The sequence below is a fragment of the Bison bison genome, unplaced genomic scaffold (genome assembly GCF_000754665.1).
Source record: "Bison bison bison isolate TAMUID 2011002044 unplaced genomic scaffold, Bison_UMD1.0 scf7180017864032, whole genome shotgun sequence".
Lineage (NCBI taxonomy): Eukaryota > Metazoa > Chordata > Mammalia > Artiodactyla > Bovidae > Bison > Bison bison.
The window spans coordinates 2,350,208-2,372,094 of record NW_011494604.1 but is presented as its reverse complement, the minus strand read 5'-3'; the positions used below and the strand labels follow the sequence as shown (position 1 = coordinate 2,372,094).

The 21,887-nt window shown below is 42.7% G+C and overlaps 1 protein-coding gene across 5 annotated transcripts in view; it reads right to left on the bottom strand.

The window, feature by feature from the left end:
• Positions 1 to 21,887, bottom strand: part of KALRN (kalirin, RhoGEF kinase) — a 626,732-nt gene that overhangs the window by 409,108 nt on the left and 195,737 nt on the right. For all 5 annotated transcript variants that reach the window (XM_010834276.1, XM_010834277.1, XM_010834274.1 and 2 more), the window contains exon 6: positions 9,304 to 9,426. In XM_010834276.1, the coding sequence (XP_010832578.1) occupies positions 9,304 to 9,426 (123 nt within the window). The remainder of the gene's footprint in view (positions 1 to 9,303; positions 9,427 to 21,887) is intronic.

Here is a 21,887-nt window from a genome sequence, read left to right as displayed (position 1 = left end):
GTATTACTCAGCCATTAAAAAGAATACATTTGAATCAGTTCTAATGAGGTGGATGAAACTGGAGCCGATTATACAGAGTGAAGTAAGCCAGAAAGAAAAACACCAATACAGTATACTAATGCATATATATGGAATTTAGAAAGATGGTAACAATAACCCTGTATACGAGACAGCAAAAGAGACACGGATGTATAGAACAGTCTTTTGGACTCTGTGGAAGAGGGAGAGGGTGGGATGATTTGGGAGAATGGCATTGAAACATGTATAATATCATATATGAAACGAGTCACCAGTCCAGGTTCGATGCACAATACTGGATGCTTGGGGCTGGTGCACTGGGACGACCCAGAGGGATGGTATGGGGAGGGAGGAGGGAGGAGGGTTCAGGATGGGGAGCACATGTATACCTGTGGCAGATTCATTTCTATATTTGGCAAAACCAATACAATATTGTAAAGTTAAAAAATTAAATTAAATTAAATTAAAAAAAAAAAGAAAACCCAAAGTTAACAAAAAGAAAGAAAGAAATAAAGATCAGGGCAGAAATAAAATGAAATAGAGACCAAAAAACAATAGCAAAGATTAATGAAACTAAAAGCTGGTTCTTTGAAAAAATAAAATGAATAAACCTTTAGACAAACTCATCAAGAAAAAAAAGGAGTGGGTTCAAATCAATAAAATTAGAAATTAAATAGGAGAAGTTACAATTGACACCACAGTAATATAAAGGATCATAAGAGGCTACTACAAACAATTATATGCCAATAAAATGGACAACCTAGAAGAAATGGACAAATTCTTAGAAAGGTACAACCTTCCAAGACTGAACCTTGAAGAAATACAAAATATGAACAGATCAATTACATGTGCTAATATCAAATTTGTGATTAAAAAAACTCCCAACAGACAAAAGCCTAGGATCAGAAGTCTCCACAGGTGAATTCTCCCAAAGATTTAGAGAAGAGTTAACACTTATCATTCTGAAACTATTCTAAAAAATTGCAGATGAAGGAACATTTACAAACTCACTCTATGAGGCCACTATCACTGTGATACCACAGCCATATAAAGACACTACAAAAAAGAAAATTTCAGGCCACTATCCCTGATGAACATAGACACAAAAATCCTCAACAAAATACTAGCAAGCAGAATCCAACAAAACATTAAAAGGATCAAACACCATGACCAAGTGGGATTTATTCCAGGGAGGCAAGGATTTTTCAAACTCTACAAAGCAATAAACATGATACAGGACAATAACAAACTGAAAAATAAAAACCATATGATCATCTTAATAGATGCATAAAAATGTTTTGACAAAATTCAACACCCATTTATGATAAAAACTTTCTAGAAAGTGGGCACAGAGCGAACATATCTCAACTTAATAAAGACCATATATGACAAACTTACAGCTAACATCACACTCTACAGTGAATAGATGAAAGCATTTCCTCTAAGATAAGGAACAAGACAAGGGTGTCCACTCTTGCCACTGTCATTCAACATAGTTTTGGAAGTTGTAGCTACAGCAATCAGAGGAGAAAAAGAAAAAAGAATCCAAATTGGAAAAGAATAAGTTAAACTCTCGCTGTTTGCAGATGACTTGATATTATACATAGAAAATCCTAAAGATGCTACCAGAAAACTACTAGAACTTATCAACAAATTTGGTAAAGTAAAAATTGGTTACAAAATTAATACATAGAAATCGGTTGCATTTCTATACACTAACAACAAAAGATCAGAAGGAGAAATTCAAGGAACAATCAAATTTACCATTGCATCAAAAAGAATAAGATACCTAGGAATAAACATACCCAAGGAGACAAAAGACTTGTACTCCAAAACTATAAGACACAGATGAAAAAAATCAAAGATAACATAAGCAGATAGAAAGATAAACCATGTTCTTGGATTAGAAGAATCAATATCGTTAAAATGACTATACTACGCAAAGCAAGCTATAGCTTCAACACAACTGCTACCAAATTACCAATGGCATTTCCACAGAACTTGAACAAAAAACAATCTTAAAATTTATATAACAGAGACACAAAAGACCTTGAATGGGCAAAGCAATCTTGGGAAAGAAAAATGGAGCTGAGGAATCAGACTCCCTGATCTCAGACTATACCACAAAACTATAGTAATCAAGACAGTAGAGATATAGATCATTGAAACAAGATAGAAACCCCAGAAATTAGTCCATGCATGTATGGTTAATTAGTCTATGACAAAGGAGGCAAAACTACACTTAAAAAAAAAACATATTTATAATGGCTACTTTGAATCTTTGTTAAATTTGGTATCTGGTGACTATTGGAGGCATTTTCTGTTTCTTGCTTTTTCCAGCAAGTGCTTTTTATCTGTTTGTCCCCTCACCCACCACTTCCATTCATACATTTCTTTGCATAACTTATAATTTTTTGTTAGAACCTGGACATTTTAGATAATATATTGCAGCATCTCTGGGTACTGATTCCTCCACTTCTGGGGCTTGTTATTGGTATTTGTTTACCTGTTTGTTTAGTGACTGGCCAAATTATTTTAGTGGGAAAACTCTGATGTTGTTCCTTATGGGGTACAGCACTGGGTATGCCTACAGTCACCCTGGGATGACACTGGTCTTCATAGTCATCTCTCTAACTTTCTCTTTCCCTGACCACATCAAGCTGTTAAATTTTACTAATTTCCAGATCACTATTGTATTGTTTCCCATAATGTCCTGGGGGTATCAACTACTCCACAGATCTATCCAATCAAATGCAAGCTCCTTTGAAGGGATAGATCCTGAGGCCAGTATTTCAGATTTGTTCTGACCCCAGGAGGTCCTTTTCTCTCTGGCAAACTAACCTGCCTACTATTCATCCTGTATCTTCAATTCTCTAGCAATCTTCTCTTAGTTATCTCTCACCATAACTTCCCTAAGGGCATTTTTGAGAGTGCTACTGGCTTGAACTTCTCCACCCTCTGTTGAAAATAAAATCAGTTGCTTTGGGAAAAGATTTGGGGCTCTCTGCTTTATATTTTGCTTCTACTCCAAGGCAGTGCTATGCCCATGATATAGCAGCAGCTCCATGAGTGGGGGCTAAGCAGAAGATGCTCCACCTCTTGGCCACACTCACCTAAAACTTAACTTCAGCATCCGGTAGCTTGGAGCAGGATAGGAATTGTTTTATCCGAGAAGAGAGTCCTTCAATTGGGAACTAGGGAGAAAGGGGATCCTGTGTTCCTGGTTGCACTAGTCTCGAGCAGAATTTCCATCTCACTGAGGTGGAAATGGGGAGAAAAGAGGGTCCTCGTTCAAATACCACAGATTCACTGTTCTTAGCAAGTTTTAGTACATTTTCTTGAATAAATGTTTCTTCATTTGTTGTATGCACTTAGGAAAATTTTTAGAGACTTTTTGTTTAAAACATGTCTGCCAACCCACTGTATAGCACAGGGAACTCTACTCTGTAATGGCCTATGTGGGAAAAGAATCTTAAAAAAAAAATACTTTCACTAGAGAGTAAGTCTGCATAGCTCATCATTCTATCACACTGGACACACACTGGACACACACTGGACACACACACATCATACTGGAAGTGGACTCTCTTTCAGAACACGTAATGCTACATTTTAGGGCATGACTATTTTATACATATACATGTCCACAGAATAATAGTTTGCTAACTCTAATATGTACATAAAATCACCAGTGAAACTTGTTAAAAATGGAGGTGTGGGGGTCTCACCCCCCAGAGATTAGAATTTTCTAGGATTTTCTAGTCTTCCAGGAGTAGAAGCCAAAAAGAAACCTGCACTTTTAGCAAGTGCACTAATGATTCTTTGGGGAAAAAAATTTCACTAAAAAGACTAAAGCATATCAGCAAAGATGTCTCTTCTCTTTTTCAGCAGGTCCTGTGTCTACTAAGAAACTTTGCAGCTACGGCAGGGTCAAACCCTATTAAACATTACTATAGTGCGCGTGCAAGTGTGTGTGTGTTTTCACCAAAACCTAGAAATACTGTCATTATAGGAAGTGCTGCTGCCTGTTTGCGGGTAGGGAAGTGCTTGCAGAGTCACGGTTTGGGCCTGCTGAGAATCAAAGGTGACAGAAGACCGCAGAGCTAGGCTTCTCAAATTGGGTCAGGAAACCTGCTCAGAATCTTTCTCTCTTTTGCACCAGGTTTGATTTCTCCTTGGTGTTACTATTTGTAACTTTCCCTCAAAACAAAGAGACTGCCACAGGCTTTGTTGCAATTGGTCTGATTTGCACACCACCAACTGACAGTTAGTGCCTCTGGTGAGCAAATTAATAGCACTAAAGCAGCTATCAACATGCCGCTGCAGAAATGCTTCCTACTGCCCAGCTGCACATGGTTATCACTAACATGAGTCCTCACAGTCATAATCATAGAAAATGAATATCATTTCATATTTTAAAACTCTAGACAGAAACCATTGGCAATTTATTTTTTCCCAAAGAACCAGCTAATTAAAATTGTAAATAACACTGTTATGCTTGTATGTACTTCTGTGAGTGTCTTTTTCATGAGTGACTGGAGCATAGACGGCTACATAATGGTTCTATTGCACATTACAACCCAAACTCTACTTCTATCTGCCCACACTCCCATCAGAGGAGGAGGCCACACTCAGGGCAAGGAGAATTTGTAAGAAAGGCTTTCACAACAGAAGACATATCAGGAAAAAGGAGGGCCCCAGAGAGCTCAGGAAATCTGGCTTTATGAGGCACTATAAGAAGCCAGAGAATATTTATCTACTGGGTTTAGTAGGTAGGTTATTATTGTTATTATTGGAGATGAAAAAAGTATAATAGGATTCCCCAGTTGAAATTGCAAAAAAAAAAAAAATTCTTGCCATAACAAAAAGGCAAAAGTCAAGCATTTTTAACCATTTTCTTTCAGAGTTGCTCACGGACCGTTCTCAGTGGGGCATTACTCCCACACTCTCCACGTGTTAATAACTGATAGCCTTTACTAGTACCAATTCATAGATAAAATCTAGGATATTTCTGATCTTTATCCATAATTTGCTGATATGCAATTATTTCTCAATAATGGTCATCTCAGCCGGAGTTGGGTCTTTAACTGGTATATAAAACTAGACATGAAAACAAAACTTAAAAAATACACAAATTATAACTAGATCATTTTCATTTACCAAATGATATACATAGGGCTTCCTTAAATTATAAAGAAGAATTGGTACTTTACAGAGTTAATTCATGGGTGTCCCTGGTGGTTTAGATGGTAATGAATCTGCCTCCAATGCAGAAGACCCGGGTTCAATCCCTGGATGGGGAAGATCCCCTGGAGGAGGGAATGGCAATCCACGCCAGTATTCTTGCCTGGAGAATCCCATGGACAGAGGAGCCTGATGGACTACAGTCCATAGGGTCACACAGAGTCAAGCACAACTGAAGCAAGTTAGCACAGCACAGCAGTTAATTCACAGACCAATAATTACTATCAATTAATGAACAATAAGTCAATACTAATTATTAATTGAAAATGTACCTGACCTCTCATCATTTAAATGGAGCCTCTTTTGTTATTCTCCATCATAGCAGCCCTACTCTTCCAACACAAGGCTTATTGATTTATGATTATATATTTACTTATGAAATTATATAATATCATCCATCTCCCCATTGAACCTCAGTTGGAGAGACCATCTCTCTTTTATTCACCACTATATGCTCAACATCCAGCACAACGTCCGATACTTAATTATTTCTGGAATGAATGAAGAAAGAAGTCATGAGGTTCTTGGGATCTTAAATTGGGGAGGATGATCAATAGGCTTTAGGATTCCCTCAAATCCCCTGAAAATATTAATATCTTTAAAACGTTGTCTACATACATTTCTCTGCAGAGAAGACTCACAATTTTCATTAGATTTCAAAGGGGCTTGTGACTGCGCAGAAAGGTAAGGGATCACTGGCCTATTTCAGTAGTAAACCCTAAAGCCTATCAATCACCCTCCCCAATTTAAGATCCCAAGAACCTCATGACTTCTTTCTTTACTCATTCCACAAATAATTAAGGATTAGATGTGCTGGATGTTGGGCATATAGTGGTGAACAAAAGAGAGATGGTCTGTCCCACAGAGGTTCCAGTGGAGAGACAGATGACATGATAAGGATTCAGTAGCAAACAACTCACCTGTAGCCTGAAACAAAGTATGCTACATGTACCTTTAGGTGGACAAATGTGTGGCATATGTGTAGGTCCTGTTCCAAGAACCAAAATGTAAATGTCTCAGTGAAATTACAGAACAATCCACATTCCCACTTCCCCTGAGTAACTGATCATTCCTACAGTCACTGGGCTCCATCAGTAGCTGCTTAAATTCATCTGTTTCTTGGCAGCAACATCCATCATTCAGGCCAGAGAAAAGGAGTCTGTAATACCCTTCTTTTACCTGCTTGGGATGATGACATCCATTTGGGGGAAGTTCCTTTTAATAACAAACCTGTAAACCTCCCAGTTAACAAAGGCACTGGTCTCTGTCTATAACGCACTGGTTTGGGCAATTTGATCAAACAGCACTGGGGTTTCCCTTCCCCTGCCTGCAGCTGGAGAGGAAAGCCAGGATAATCAGGCTAAATGGGCCTCTGAGTGCTGCAGGCACTCATGGCAGTGGGAGACTTAGAGATGGGCTGGAACATATTAATTGGCTGTTGTATATTAAAATTCCTCTTCTTCTCTCCCAGCTCCAAAAGATGCTTCCCTTCAGTAAAATTCTTCCCTCATTTTAATTTTTTTTGTCCTGAAAATGGAAACATCAAAGGTAAATTTGTCAGAGGAAAGAGTTTTTGATGTGTCATTAACTCTCAGTTATCCATCTTAACAGAGAAGAGCAGTGGTGCAGATAATTCAAAGCCAAAGGCTCTCTCTATTTAACTTTGTAGTTCATTGTTTTGAGGGGCTTGGTAGCAGACTTACCTCTCTAATTATGTTTGTCTTTGCTTCTTATTAAAATGAGTTTGTCTGCCTTAGGGCCAGGCAGTTGGGTGACATGAAGATTCTGGTACAGAATTTGTAAATTTCACCAGGGGAAATCTACAAGGCACACAGATAATCAAACCTGACTAGATTTGAGTTCACATTCTTAATCACTTGTGATCAATTGCTTTGCTCCTCTGTGACTAAAGCAAACCTGAGATGAGACATAATTATAGAAGACTAGTTGGAAGAGAATGACTCTTTACATTTAGATAAGACAAGACTGCTGTGGCCAAAACTGATAACAGTCAATATTGATGTTTTCCCTGCCTGGTCCCACAGCCTTCTATTCTGAAGCCAGAAGTACCTTCCCATGCAAATCCCCGTTTTGTACAGATGAATAAATGCTGTTCATCTGTACCTGATTATCCTGCAGTGACTCCCTCTGCTAACCATTAGGGTTATTCACAAGTACCCACTCTCTCTTCCCCAATATGTGGAGGTAAGACCATATATCTCCACACACGAAGTTAGATGTGGCCGTGTGACTGCTGTTAGGTAGTAAAATGTGCCACTTCTAGGTGGAAGCTTTCAGAGCTAACATGTGCCTGGAGGCTTGCTTTGTCTAGTGAGGCACTGGCTGCATCTGAGACAGTGGCTGGTCCCTCAGCCTGGATCCCTGAGTGACTGTGATGAGCAGACCCCCCACCAGCCAGTGATGGGTACATGGTAGGAACAAGAAATAAACCCCTATTGCTTTAAATCATTGAGACTGTAAGGTTCTTAGTCACTCAGCATCTCTTGTTGTTTAGTTGCTAAGTCACGTCCAACTCTCTTGCAACATCATGGACTGTAGCCTGCCAGGCTCCTTTGTCCATGGGATTTCCCAGGCAAGAATACTGGAGTGGATTGCCATTTCCTTCTCAGGGGATCTTTCCCACCCAGGAATCAAACCCGTATCTCCTGCATTGATGGGCAGATTGTTTACCACTGAGCCACCAGGGAAGCCCATACAGCAACTCAATCACAGCACATATCAAACTGCGCCATGACTGTCTGAGTTATCTCCCTTATTAGACACTGAAAACTTGAGGCCAGAATTATTTCTTCTTCAATACATTAAGTCCAGTGTATAACATAATTAAAATAACTCCTTAGAAAATGAAATTGTCTTCCTTCCTGGCCTCTGTGATCCTCTGTGTTTATGTTTTTCTAACATTTGCCCTCCTCCTATCATCACCAGTTGAAATGATAAGGTGTCTTTGACATTCAGATATATGGGGAATGGCAGAGATATTCTTTTGGACCAGCAGTACAAGTAGCAAGAGCTGGCAGAGGGGAGAGAGAGAGAGAGATGTTGAGGCATACTTAGGCTGCAGGCATTTCAAATACAAAGGGTTCAAGAGGCAGACAAGATTTCAAAGTCTTGGGGTGACCACATGGAAAAATAAGTATCCCAAAGTGTTAGTTTCTCAAGGAATCACAGGTATTATCTAGACTAGACTCTTATATCATCAGCATCATTAATATCACAATACCAATAATGGACTAAGTACCAGGCACATCTCCAGCCACCTTACAATTAATTCAGTAAATCTTCCCAACCACTGTATAAAGGAGCTATTATTATTCTGACTTTACAGATGAAGAAATTGAAGGACAGAGAAGTAAATTTCCTCTGACCACAGCCATTATGTATCCCTCTGTGTTTGAATTCAGCATCTGCTTGAACTCTCCTCATCACGGGGGCTCTAACTTCCAATACAAGCCAACGCCTGAGCCATATCCTGCCTCCTGCTCCAACTGTGGTCCCCTGGACAGTTCTGCTTCCTAGACCAACAGGAAACAATTCCACCTCTTCTCTGCAAGGCAGCCCTTCACATGTCTGAAGGCAGCAATTGTAATGCCCTGCCAGGCTCCTCTCCTCTAGTCCAACAACCCAGTTTACTCACTGGTTTCCAGCGTGCCATAGACTGAGGTCCCTCTCCATCAGCTCAGTGACTCACACGTGCCAGTCGGTGGAGTCAGTGGAGTAGAAAGGGGCACTCTCCCTTCTAGTACAGCATAGGGCTGATAGCTTCTACAACCGCAGCACATTCCTTTTACCATGTAAAGCAGGGTTCACAGGCCGAAACGGGGCCATAATCTGCTGCAGGAATAGCCGACTCACCGCATGCTCTGCACACGTCCCCATGCTAGCAAATGGAATGCTAAAAGGGGCTTCATGTTCAGAGCTTCTCCTTCCTACTCAGGTTGGAAGTCCGTTTCTACCCTCTGTATCTCAACCCCTTTCCCCCTCATCATTCTCTTGCCCCAAGAAAACAGGTCCTGCACTCACCATGGAGTTCATGGCAAAGTGATTGTGCTGTGTCTGGAGGTCTAGGGCGTGCTGGTAGCTGACTCCAATCTCTGTATGGCTCTGGAGGAATAACTCCTTGTTGTGGCTTATCCAGTCAAACATCTGGAAGGGGAAAAGAAGACACAGATAATGGTTATGAGTTCAACAGCAAGAAACTTTAAGAGCTACTGGAAGAAAACCAGCCCTTCTGCTGGTGCCCAGTGAGGACCAGACGTTGTGCTCAGGGTTGGAGTGCCCACAGCCTGGCTTCCCAGAAGAGCCCTCCTTAGAAGAAGGCCCCACCATCAGCCTCAATGCTTCCTTACAAAGTCTAGAGGAAAAAGAGAAAATGAGTAAGAGGACCAGGGAGAGTTAGGAGAAAGCTGTTCACTATCAGCTGCTTCTTTTAAAAACTTTTAGAAACCTTTACTTCCCCTTTTAAAAACTTTTCAAAATCATCAAAAGAACCCCATACATGCTTTAGGGACAGGACAGGTGGGAGGTTTCATGTATCCCCTACTGCACCAGCAGGAGAGACCCTTGTCGGAAGCCACAGAGCATCCTAATATACTCCCCTCCCATTTACACTGCCTGACCACACACATCGTTGAATTGACTCTGAATGGAATCAACTTTTCTTTTGATCCCACAGCCTCACAATTCCAGGGTTTCTGCTATAAGCCATGAGGAATCAGAAGAGGAGGATTTTAAGGGTAGGGTAAATACTGCCTGGCACAGTGGGCACTGAGCCATTTTCCTTCCCCAGCTCTGTACCTGGTTTTCATTTAGGTTTCCACCTCCTTCCCAGGCAGCCCATTCACTTTTAGGGGAGCTGATCAGAATCTCAGTTCCAAGAAAAAGCCTGGTCACTCTAAGGGTTATCGCTTCTCAGGACACCAGATCTAAGCTAATCAGTGTATGACATTTCCTGACTGATGGGATTATCTTAGAAACATGTCCAACTCTTTGTGACCCCATGGACTGTATGTAGCCCGCCAGGCTTCTCTGTCCATGGAATACTCCAGGCAAGTATACTGTAGTGGGTTGCTGTTTCCTTCTCCAGGGGACCTTCCCAACCCAGGGATCAAACCTAGGTCTTGTGCATTACAGGCAGATTCTTTACTGTCTGAGCCACCAGGGAAATTGGTAAGAAATAGGAATGTTATTCAATTCAGTATAATAATACATGAAGGGACGTTTGCTGGAAACTTCTGGGAAAACAGAACTGCAGTACTATAGATACAGCTTCTCTTCCTCTGATACTGTCATTGTGACCCTGCACCTCAAATTGCTGAATTGTCACAATTCTGGTGGTAGCTTGAGGGAGAAGTCAATGGGCAGAGAAAGGGTGTAGCCAAAATAATGGAAAGAAATAGGCAGAGTTCTGCTTGAGCCTTGCCTGATCACCACCTTCTCTCTGGACTTCCTTAGTACCTGAGCCAATAAATCCTCTTTATTATTCAAACTGGTTTAAGCTGGATTTTCTGTAATTTTCTGCCTAGAGTAGTCAACTGATATAGCCAGGAAAGATGTTAAACCTTTGGAGAAGAGGACTGCTGCACTTGGAACTCAACGCCCAGTAGCTTGGGATGAGCTAAAGACTGCGGCTCAGTTGCAGAGAAGAGCAGGGAAGAACTGAGCAGAGATGCAAGCTGAGACGCTGCAAAATTCATGCCAGCTTTCTTCGAGGCCGAACCACAGCCTCATTCCATTTTCCTCCTTTAAACAGACAAATGAATTTACTTTTTCAGTTACATTTAACCAATATTTATTGGACACTCATTATATGCCTGGCACTGTTCAAGGCAAAAATGATTAATATGTGCTTCTTGAGTTTAAGTGGCTTAAAAGCCACTGTGAACAGCAAACATGGACTCAGATACAATGTTAGTATAACTTGGCATATGACAATTAAGATCACAATTTGAAAAGAAATCTATCAAGATAAAGGTCAAGATGGTGGATCAAGGTAGCTGCCACTCTTGGTGGTGTGGAGACAGGAAAGAGCACAGAAGGCTTCCCAGAGTTGGCGACACCTGAGTTGATCTTGACTCAGGTAGGAATTAGCCAGGGGAAGATGAATGAGAGGTAAGCTCCACACAAAGGGGAGATCAAAGGGGCAGAACTCCGGGGCAGCCCAGTGTGTGAAGGGCTCTGAAATCACCACTTTTGTGCTTCTGGACCTGATGTAAGGAGAATATGTGGCTGAGGAGGTAGATGGGACCATGAAGAGCTCTGGACACATACTTTAGGAAACCTGGACTATATACTGTGGGCAGCAAGGCATCAGTGGAGGGCTGAGCAATGAAATTCGATGTCAGCTTTGAGAGCAGTGTGGGATGGGAGACTGGAGGGGAGATATGGAGCAGTGAAAATGGTTAGGAGGCTGTTACAGTAATCCTGGGGAGCAAGAGAGATAACCTGGAAACCTGAGTGTAGGGAATGGCAGTGGAGTTTGAGAAGTGGGCAGAGTGAGAGCTACTAGGAGGGGACTGAGGACTCCCAACTGTTTAGGAAGTGGGGGTGAGGGAGAGACAGGGAGAATAGTCAGGCGTCTGGAATAGCACCCTGGGTCCTTGTAAAAGAAGATGTCATGGCACTACCTCAAGAGGAGGGTGAGAAGCTGGGGTGAGGGAGCAGAGATCGTGGTTCCATCTTAGAAACTGAGTTTTAGACGCTTAGGAGAACTTCAAGTGAAGGTGTCCTGTGGGTAGTTAAGAGTTTTGTCTGGAGGTCAGGAGAGAGACATCAAGGCTATGACAACCCACACATAAGCATAAACAAACCACCTTCCCAAGGCAAATGGGCACACTTTGATTTAGAGAGGATTCTCCCTTCTGAATTACCCAGATCACTCCCTGCTACCTACACAGATAAAGGGCAAAGTAGCATTCTTCACTTTTGACTGTCCATGGATGTCCCAGGCTAGGGAAGCCTGTGGAGGCTGGTTGGTATTGGTGGTGTGCAACACCCTGGTTCTGCCAGCCATAGCCAATCCCATACCAATGGCATATGGTTGGTGTGGCACATGGTTCTTAAAATTATTATTAAGGACAAGAGGGGAAGAAGACAAGCTCCCCTGGAGACTAAAGGAATTTCATTGTGTAATTTTTGTTCTTTAAAATTCTACCTCTCAACCTCATTTTAAAATAATTCTATCTCTTTTTCTTGTTGATGAAAGAATCAATAAAATTAATGAAAATCTGAAATGCTTGAAGTCCTTAGAACTTGGGATGAACTCATTCCTTATATTTTCTTGGCTATCCTAGTGGCCTGGAAGTGACCTTCCCTGTATTTTCTGCTAAATGACTATTTAGATATGCTAATAAACAGAGAGTTATGTGCTAGCATCAGAATTATTAGATTGCCTGGCGCCAGGTCCCTGCTGGACTACAGAGCAAGGAGAGCTGAGCATGGGCCAATTAGGGAGGAAAAGCAGGGACAACAGTGAGTTAAATGGCAGGTGACAATAGAAAGTGCTGGAGGAAGTACACATCTCATTGAGTGGACTTATTACATGATCAGGTCTGTGCCCAAGCCATTTTGCCCCATCTGCCTTCCATAGTGGAGCACATGAGCAGTCTCTGGGGGCTGAACTTTTTGGGGAACTGCAGCTATGCTCGGAAAAGGCAATAGCACCCCACTCCAGTACTCTTGCCTGGAAAATCCCATGGATGGAGGAGCCTGGTAGGCTGCAGTCCATGGGTCGCTAAGAATCGGACACAACTAAGCAACTTCACTTTCACTCTCCACTTTCATGCATTGGAGAAGGAAACGGCAACCCCCTCCAGTGTTCTTGCCTTGAGAATCCCAGGGACGGGGGAGCCTGGTGGGCTGCTGTCTATGGGGTCGCACAGAGTCAGACACGACTGAAGCGACTTAGCAGCAGCAGCAGCCGCAGCTATGCTGGAGGCTAGATGCAGTGCTCCAAAGATGTGACACTCACCTCGTGAAGCGAGAAAAAGCCCTGCTCTAGAGGCCAAATAGTCTACACGATAGCAGGAACCAGGGTTTCTCCAACGTGGCTGTTTTCTAGGGACAGTCTCAAGTCTCCTCTGGGCCTGAATCTGCTAATTATATATAACCCTCACCTTTTTGAACTTGGCTGCCTGCAAGGATCATCAGCATTTCTGCTGCATTCAGTGGAACCGGCAGCAGAGAATGTGTGTGTGCGCATGCATGCTCCCAGGTGGGTGTGCACTTAAGCAGGATGAGGACAAGACTGGGTCTGGGCCTGGCTCTGTCACTAACTACCCGTGAGACTGTGGGCAAGTCTCTTCATTTCTGTGCTTCTCTTCATTTGCAAGGGATAAGTAGTACCCAGAATGGAAGTAAGCATCCTGGCTTACAACTGGCTCAATTGGGAAACTTATGCAAAGTATTTTTTTCCATTCAAAATAAAAATTAGTCTTATTGAGTCTCCTGGATCAGAATACATATTCATTGTTACAAAGTACACTTCTAACTTTTGATTACAAAGAATGTCCGTGAGAAAACTGGCATTGTTTTGACAGCCAGAGAAAGGCAGCTTCTTAGTCTTAGCCCTGGTATCTGTCTGGAGCTTTAGAGTTCAACATGTCCATTCACACACATCTCACTGCCTCCATCAGGCCCAATTTACAGACGGCAAACAGGTTCAGAGAAGTGAAGCCCACCCAATGGGCTTTATTCATTTCACCCAAGGCACATTCACTGAGTGTCTGCTGATTCAGGCTCGAAAGATACTGCCCTGCCTCCTTGACTACAGGACCTCCTCTGCCCAGGCTCCGCAGAGCTGTTGCCCCTCAGAAGGCAGCCACCAGGGCACTATGAGGCTCCAGCTGTGGTAGGCCACTGTCCCTCATAGGCCACGCACTGTCTAGTACCCAGCCCCCTCCTCTCTGCCTCACCTTTGCCCTCTCAGTGCCTGGAGATAGCTGATTCAAACAGCTATACTTCTCTCAATAAATACTTCAGTTCAGTTCAGTTGCTCAGTCGTGTCTGACTCCTCACGACCCCATGAATCACAGCGCACCAGGCCTCCCCGTCCATCACTAACTCCCGGAGTTCACTCAGACTCACGTCCATAGAGTGAGTGATGCCATCCAGCCATCTCATCCTCTGTCGTCCCCTTCTCCTCCTGCCCCCAATCCCTCCCAGCATCAGAGTCTTTTCCAATAAGTCAACTCTTCGCATGAGGTGGCCAAAGGTGGTTTCAGCTTCAGCAGCATTCCTTCCAAAGAAATCCCAGGGCGGATCTCCTTCAGAATGGACTGGTTGGATCTCCTTGCAGTCCAAGAAATACTTAGTGAATGAAGGTAATGCATGAGCAAGCTGGCCATGGGTTCTGGGCTTGCTCATCTCCAGACAAGCTGACCCTTTCTAAATTCCCTTCCAACTAGGACACTGCGCTTGATTTGTTTGAACTGGCTTCTCTGGAAGACACTTCAACTAGACACTTGAAAAAAACTCTAAAGAAAAAAAAATTAAAGGAAATATTTCCACAGTGGTTTCAAACATTTTGAACATTATTGTTGTTGTTGTTACTGTTGTTTATTTTTTTGAGAAGCAGCAAATGGTAGGTTCCACAAAATGTAAAAAGACAACAAAATTCCTCCAGGAGGAAAGTTCATGTCTAAATAATGAAATTTTATCTCTTTGTTTGGAAACCAACATAGTTTCATCTCATTAAGAAGATGAATGTTACATGTAAGCTACTTGAGTTTTTTTTCTTCATATTTTGCTAAGCAATTTTTTATGCTGGCTAAAACTCAGTGAAAATATAAAAATCTAGTTTTTAATATATAATAAATGATAGAATCTATTTAAATGCAAATTAGGAAGCTAAACAGAAACATTTTTATCCTTTTCTTTTAAATATGGGGGTAGCTAAAAGATTATTATTGTTCTGTTCTGTTTTTAATAAAGCATAAGCTATTTCATAGAGCAAGGATATTAAATAAGGATCCTGGACTTATTTCCTTCATTTGCCACATTTAGCAACAGAATCTGATTTAGTTTTAACTTTCAAACCAACTTACCACCTAGTGTTAGAATTTTATGCTATCTGTAATTTAAATTATATTGGTTTTAATTTGCTCATATTCAGGTTTGGTGACTTGATTGAGAGGATAGAAGACAACTAAATGATTTTCTTTTCTAAGTATGCACATTCCCGTACTACCTGTTGTCCCCTGTATCCTGCTTATATACTGCATTAACCCATCCGTGAACACCTATGCCCTAAAGAACACTAACAACCTCCTCGCCAGAGAAGCTTGCTACATCTGAAAACTTGCTGTGCAGTCAATTCCACAACAAAATGCTATGTGTTTTATAGCGTAAAGATGAGGTTTCAATTCAGGAGACTTGGGTTCTAGTATAGACCTGCTTTATAAACTTTGACAAGTTAGTTAATGGTCTGAACCTCAGTTTCCTTATCAGTGAAATGGGGATAACAATTTACACTATTTCAACCTTATCATAATAGTGAGATTAAAATAAGACTATGAATTTCATGCTTCAGTAATTGCTACATACCAGATAGATTTTTAAACCTATATAGTGAGCATATACTATTGCACATATTTCCCTAATGTTTGTGTCAGAGCAGAGAACAGATGAAAGGTGTGGATTTAAAATTGCACAACCTTCACCCTACTGCAAAATCACTGTGGGCTCATGGAAATTACACCTGAAGCTCATACACAAACATCCACAGCCCACCCCTGCTGGAGACATGCTCCCAGAGCCACCACAGGGCGCTAGACAGACCAAGGACACCTGTGGGTCTTCCCTCTGCCCCAACCCTGACATACACTTGGGGTGAGAAAGAGAGGGAGGGAGAGAGAAAGAAAGAAAGAAAGCCTTTGCTTACACAGGCCTAAAAGCCCTGCATATTCTCTCAGGGTCATGCCTGAGGGCATTGTCCCCTCCTGGCCTCCCTGTGTAGCCCAAACAGTGTAACAGTGATCTAACCTTCTCCTGCCCTCCCCCTTCCCCATCCTCTCTGCCACATCCCAACCCTTCACTATTACAGACTCAATCCCTTTGACTTTTAACAGTTTTTCACCCAGGAGAGACTCCTATTAAAATGCATCATTCCTGCAACCCCTCCCGAAATTGGTTTATCCTGGACACGGAAACAGTTCATTAAGAAAGCAAGGCCCTTCGCGAGCATGACTTAGGGATGGGATCCTAAAATGGGGTGGCAGAGGAGCCCTAGACCAAAAGAGACAGGCCCTAAAGTGGGAGTGGGAGAGAACCAAGGGCAAATTTCCCCACTTTACAACTCTGCTTTCACAACTCTGCCTGACCCCGGGAAAATGTCTTCAGGCAAACAGGGACACACACAGACCCCATGTGTGTGTTCTGGCCTAGGACCCTTGTTGTTGTTATTCAACAGCCCAGTCTTATCTGACTCTTTGAGACCCCATGGACTGCAACACACCAGGCCTCCCCATCTCTCACCATCTCCCGGAGTTTGCCCAAGTTTGTGTTCATGCCGTCCACCATCTCATTCTCTGATGCCCTCTTCTCCTTCTGCCCTTGATCTTTCCCAGCATCAGGGACTTTTCCAATGAGTCATCTGTGCTCATCAGATGACCAAAATACTGGAGCTTCAGCTTCAGCATCAGTCCTTCCCGTGAATATTCAGGGCTGATCTTCCTTAAGATTGACTGGCTTGATCTCCTTGTTGTCCAAAGGACTTTTAGGAGTCTTTTCCAGCACCACAGTTCGAAAGCATCAATTCTTTGGCATTCTGCCTTCTTTACAGACCAGCCCTCACAACCATATGTGACCACCGGGAAGACCATAGCCTTGACTATACAGACCTTTGTTGGCAGAGTAACGTCTCTGCTTTTCAACACACTGTCTAGGTTTGTCATCGCTTTCCTGCCAAGAAGCAATCTTCTTCTGATTTCATGGCTGCAGTCACCGCCTACAATGATTTTTGAGCCCGAGAAGAGGAAATCTGTCACTACTTCCACCTTTTCCCCTTCTATTTGCCATGAAGTAATGGGGCCAGATGCCATGATTTTACTTTTTTTTAATATTCAGTCTTAAGCCAGCTCTTTCATTCTCCTCCTTCACCCTCATTAAGAGGCTCTTTAGTTCCTCTACACTTTCTGCCATTACAGGGGTATCATCTGCATATCTGAGGTTGTTGATGTTTCTTCCACTTATCTTGTTTCTGGCTTGTAACTCATCCAGCCTGCATTTCTCATGATGTGCTCAGTCTATAGGTTAAACAAACAGGGTGACAGCAGACAGCCCTGTCGTACTCCTTTCTCGATCTTGAACCAATCAGTTGCTCCATACAGGGCTCTAACTGTTGCTTCTTGACTCACATACAGGTTTCTCAGGGGACAGGTAGGATGGTCTGGTATGCTTTCCACAGTTTGTCATGATCCACACAGTCAAAGGCTTTAAGTGTAGTAGATGAAACAGAGATAGATGTTTTTCTGGAATTCTCTTGCTTTCTCTATAATTCAGCAAATGTTGGCAATTTGATCTCTAGTTCCTCTTCCTTTTCTAAACCCAGCTTAGCCATCTGGAAGTTCTTGGTTTGCATAATGCTAAAGCCTAGCATGCAAGATTTTAAGCTTGACCTTTCTAGCATGGGAGATGAGTGCAAATGTCTGATGGTTAGCACATTCTTTGGTACTGCCCTTCTTGGGAATTGGGATGAGGACTGACCTTTCTCTTGTGGCCACTGCTGGGCCTTTCAGATTTGCTGACATAATGAATGCAAAATTTTGATGGCATCGTCCTTGAGGGATCCTTAAGACCCTTCAGTCTTTGTTTTCAATTATCTGCTCATCTAGGATTGAGCTTTCCTGCTTTTCCAAAGCAGGATAGAGAAAGAAAAAGTAAAGGACCCCAAGATGTGGACCTAGTTTGTAGTTCCCCAGAATCCCCTACTGAAGGGAGTTTGATACCTTGCCTCTTCTGTATCCTGCAGGCCTGCAGACCATAAGGAGCTCAAGGTTCTGGGAGATAGTCTTTACACTGGTGTCTATAGACAGGGAGGCAGTTGGGACTTGTGCCTGACAGACAGTTAATAAATACCTACTGAAGGAGAGAAGGTGTTCTGGGCCCTGTCTGTTCTTCTTTAGGCTTTTGGAATGACAGCAGGCATAGCTGTATATATGGTACAAGAAAGAAGTCAATTTTATCTATCACCATAAATCCAGCTCTTCTTAGAGGATGGCTCAGCCTGGTTACCTGGGAGACCCCAGCACTGGCCTCAGGAATCAGTCAGGGCACCAAACAATATCACAGGCCAGGCTGTATCTCTGACCTGCAGACATGCTATTGCTGCTCTAGCATATTTCTTACCCACTCTGACCCGCAATTCCCTAATTCCCAGATCTCAGATCTAACATCCTAACTAACATCATGATACTCACATCTAGAACTGCCCAGTTTCTCTATAAAACAGATAAATGTCTCTGTTTGCTCCCATTGTGAGCAAGGAGTTAATAAAACCCTTTCCCCTTGAGCATGCTAATCTGACCTTCAGTTAACACCCTAGTTCTGTTTCCCTGGAAACAGATAAAGACAGTATGTGCCAACATGTTACTAAATCATGTTGCCTATGGTTAAAAAAAACAACTACTCTCCCAACTGGTAAACTGAATCTGGATTGGAAAGACTATCAATGAACTATAAATAACTGGTGGGGATAATGTTCCTTGATCTTCCCTGAAGAGGGTGACTCTTGTAACTAAGGGTGTGTCCATTGCCAGAACCCTGGAAGCTGTGTCAATAGAGTTGCTATAAGAGATACTGGCTCGTGTGAGACATGGGTTATTGAGCCGTGAGAGCTTCTGCAGCTGCCCACCATGGATCTTGTCTCCTTGCACCTGAATTGGCCCACTGCAAGGACTGTACGGCAAGGAAACCATAGCTCCCATCTTATATTGTCCTGAGTGGATCAGCACCAAAGGTGGCCCATAGCAGTCTTTGAGTGTGAATGCTCAGTGGAGTCTAAGGAGACTCCTTAGTATGTGTGGTATCCATATTGCAGAGCCAAATCCTGTGTACATAGTCTCTCTTTGTCTTCCCTTTCCCCAGGCTCCTTTCTCACTTTCAACTTCTCTCAATATCAGCAGTAATAATGGTAGCAACAAAAATAATAGCAACTAACATTTGCTAAATGATCATCCTGGGCTTCCCTGGTGGCTCAGTCAGTAAAGAATCCGCCTGCAATGTGGGAGACCTGGGTTCGATCCCTGGGTTGGGAAGATCCCCTGGAGGAGGGCAGGGCAACCCATCCCAGTATTCTTGCCTGGAGAATGTCCCACGGACAGAGGAGTCTGGTGGGCTACAGTCCATGGGATCGCCAAGAGTCGGACATGACTAAGCGACTAAGCACAGCACAGCACCTTGTGCCAGGCACAGCTCTAAGCATTATTAACATATAACTCATTTACTTCTCTTAATAACATGCTAATTATCTCTCCAATACTAACCCCCAATATTATCATCTCCATTCTACAAATTGAGAGACTAAGGTACAGAGAGGCTAATTAACTTGCCCAAAGTCACAAAGCTAATAAGTGGCAGAGCCAAGATTCAAACTCAGGAGGCCTAGTTCCAGTGTTGATATTCTTAACCCTGTTGCTCCACCTTCCAAAATGCTCAAAGCTTCATTTCTGTCTACCCTTCTCTTTTTCACCAAACTTTCAGACGTACATTTGGCCCCTTGGCTGCTTTTGTTTTCCTCCATCCACTTCCTCTTTAACCGCTTGTAATATCTTTTGCCTTTACTGCTTTCCTAAGTCTGCACTCACCATGAAAACTGACTGCCTCCTCCTTTCTGAGATCTTGACCCTATCCTTGATCTTGCATTAAAATCCAGTGCCGTCAATTCTGCCGTCCTTTCGACTGGCTCTGACCCTCTACCAGAGGCAGGCCATCCGGCTGCAGGCATGATTCGCTTTCCCCTCCTGTTTTCACAAGTCTCTGCTGCTGCTAAGTCACTTCAGTTGTGTCTGACTCTGTGCGACCCCATAGACGGCAGCCTACCAGGCTCCCCCGTCCCTGGGATTCTCCAGGCAAAAACACTGGAGTGGGTTGCCATTGCCTTCTCCAATGCATGAAAGTGAAAAGTGAAATGAAGTCGCTCAGTCGTGTCCGACTCTTCGCAACCCCATGGACTGCAGCCTACCAGGCTCCTCCATCCATGGGATTCTCCAGGCAAGAGTACTGGAGTGGGGTGCCATTGCCTTCTCCTCACAAGTCTCTACCCAACACTAATTTCTCCCGGGAGAATCAGGGCTTCACAGACTCAGGCTCTCTTGACACACCACATCTAGTCTCAGCATGACAAAAACAATAGAACACTCTAATTTCAAAAGCTCACCAATTCTTCAATCGTACACTGATTTATCTAAACTTGCCTCCTAATTCTCTGCTGCCCCTTTATGGCTGTCCTTCATGTCCTTCACATCCTCACTGGAACCATCTCAACCCTTAGCCCTCTGCCTTTTATTCATCGGCTTTGTCCATTTGAAAATCCATTCAGGCTCACATTTTCAACAACCCAAATATTATTTCCTGTTTCATGTGCCACATCCTGTGCCAACTACCTTCACAGACTTTCTTGTGTAGTCTTTATAATAAGGCAAAAATAAGGTATTGTTAATTTCGCTTTTGACATAGTGAAAACTCAGTACAAAGAGCTGAAGTAAATTGCCCAAGATTACACAGCTTGTAAGTGATGGAGATAAATCCAGAATCTAGTGTCCATCTGAACCTAATTTCCTCTGTTCCAGGGTGCTCTCTAACCTCAACTTCCCTGATAACTGACAAGAAGAAATATGTGGCTCTGCACAATGAGCTTTACACACATTATCTCAAGCCTCAAAACAGCCCTTTGAGTTAGATACCACCATCACCACCTTTCTCTAGAAGAAACTGTTTGAGAGAGCAAATAATTTGGCCAAGGTTGCACAGTCTGGGTGCATATTAAAGCAAAGTCTATATGACTTCAAATTCCATGCTTTTAAACTACTATCCAATTGTCTTCCAAACGCACACAATTTTGGATTATTCCTAGTCACCTGGTGCCCATGAATTCAGTATGAATACCCCCTTGTTGTAGCATCAGCATCTCAAACTATTCTGCCTGCTCTGTGAAAACTCTTAGTTTCTCTTGATCCCCCACATCTTCACCCTGCCCCCCTGAAGTCAATGCATTGTCTTTCTTCAAATCATTCTGAAATATACCCTTCACTTTCCACTGCTACGGATACTCACCGCTCAGCCCCTCCTGCAAAGATTACTGTAATTACTCCCTTACTGGTTTCCCTGACTCTGTTTTCTTCTTTATACCAAGCAATCTGCTCCACCAGGCTCACTGCTCTGATACACTACTTTTACCCTGTCATTCCCTCAGTCCAAAAAAAAAAAAAAAAAAATCCCCAACAAAATTATTGTTGCTATCTATTATCTATAATTCAAAATCTAATCTCCTTATTCTGGCATGCAAAGTACCTCCCCCTTCCATGCCCAACTGGTCCATATCTGCCCTTCTCCCTGTTCTTTCACACCACTGTCTGCATCAAGCATCCTTTCCTGCCATATTCTATTCAGCA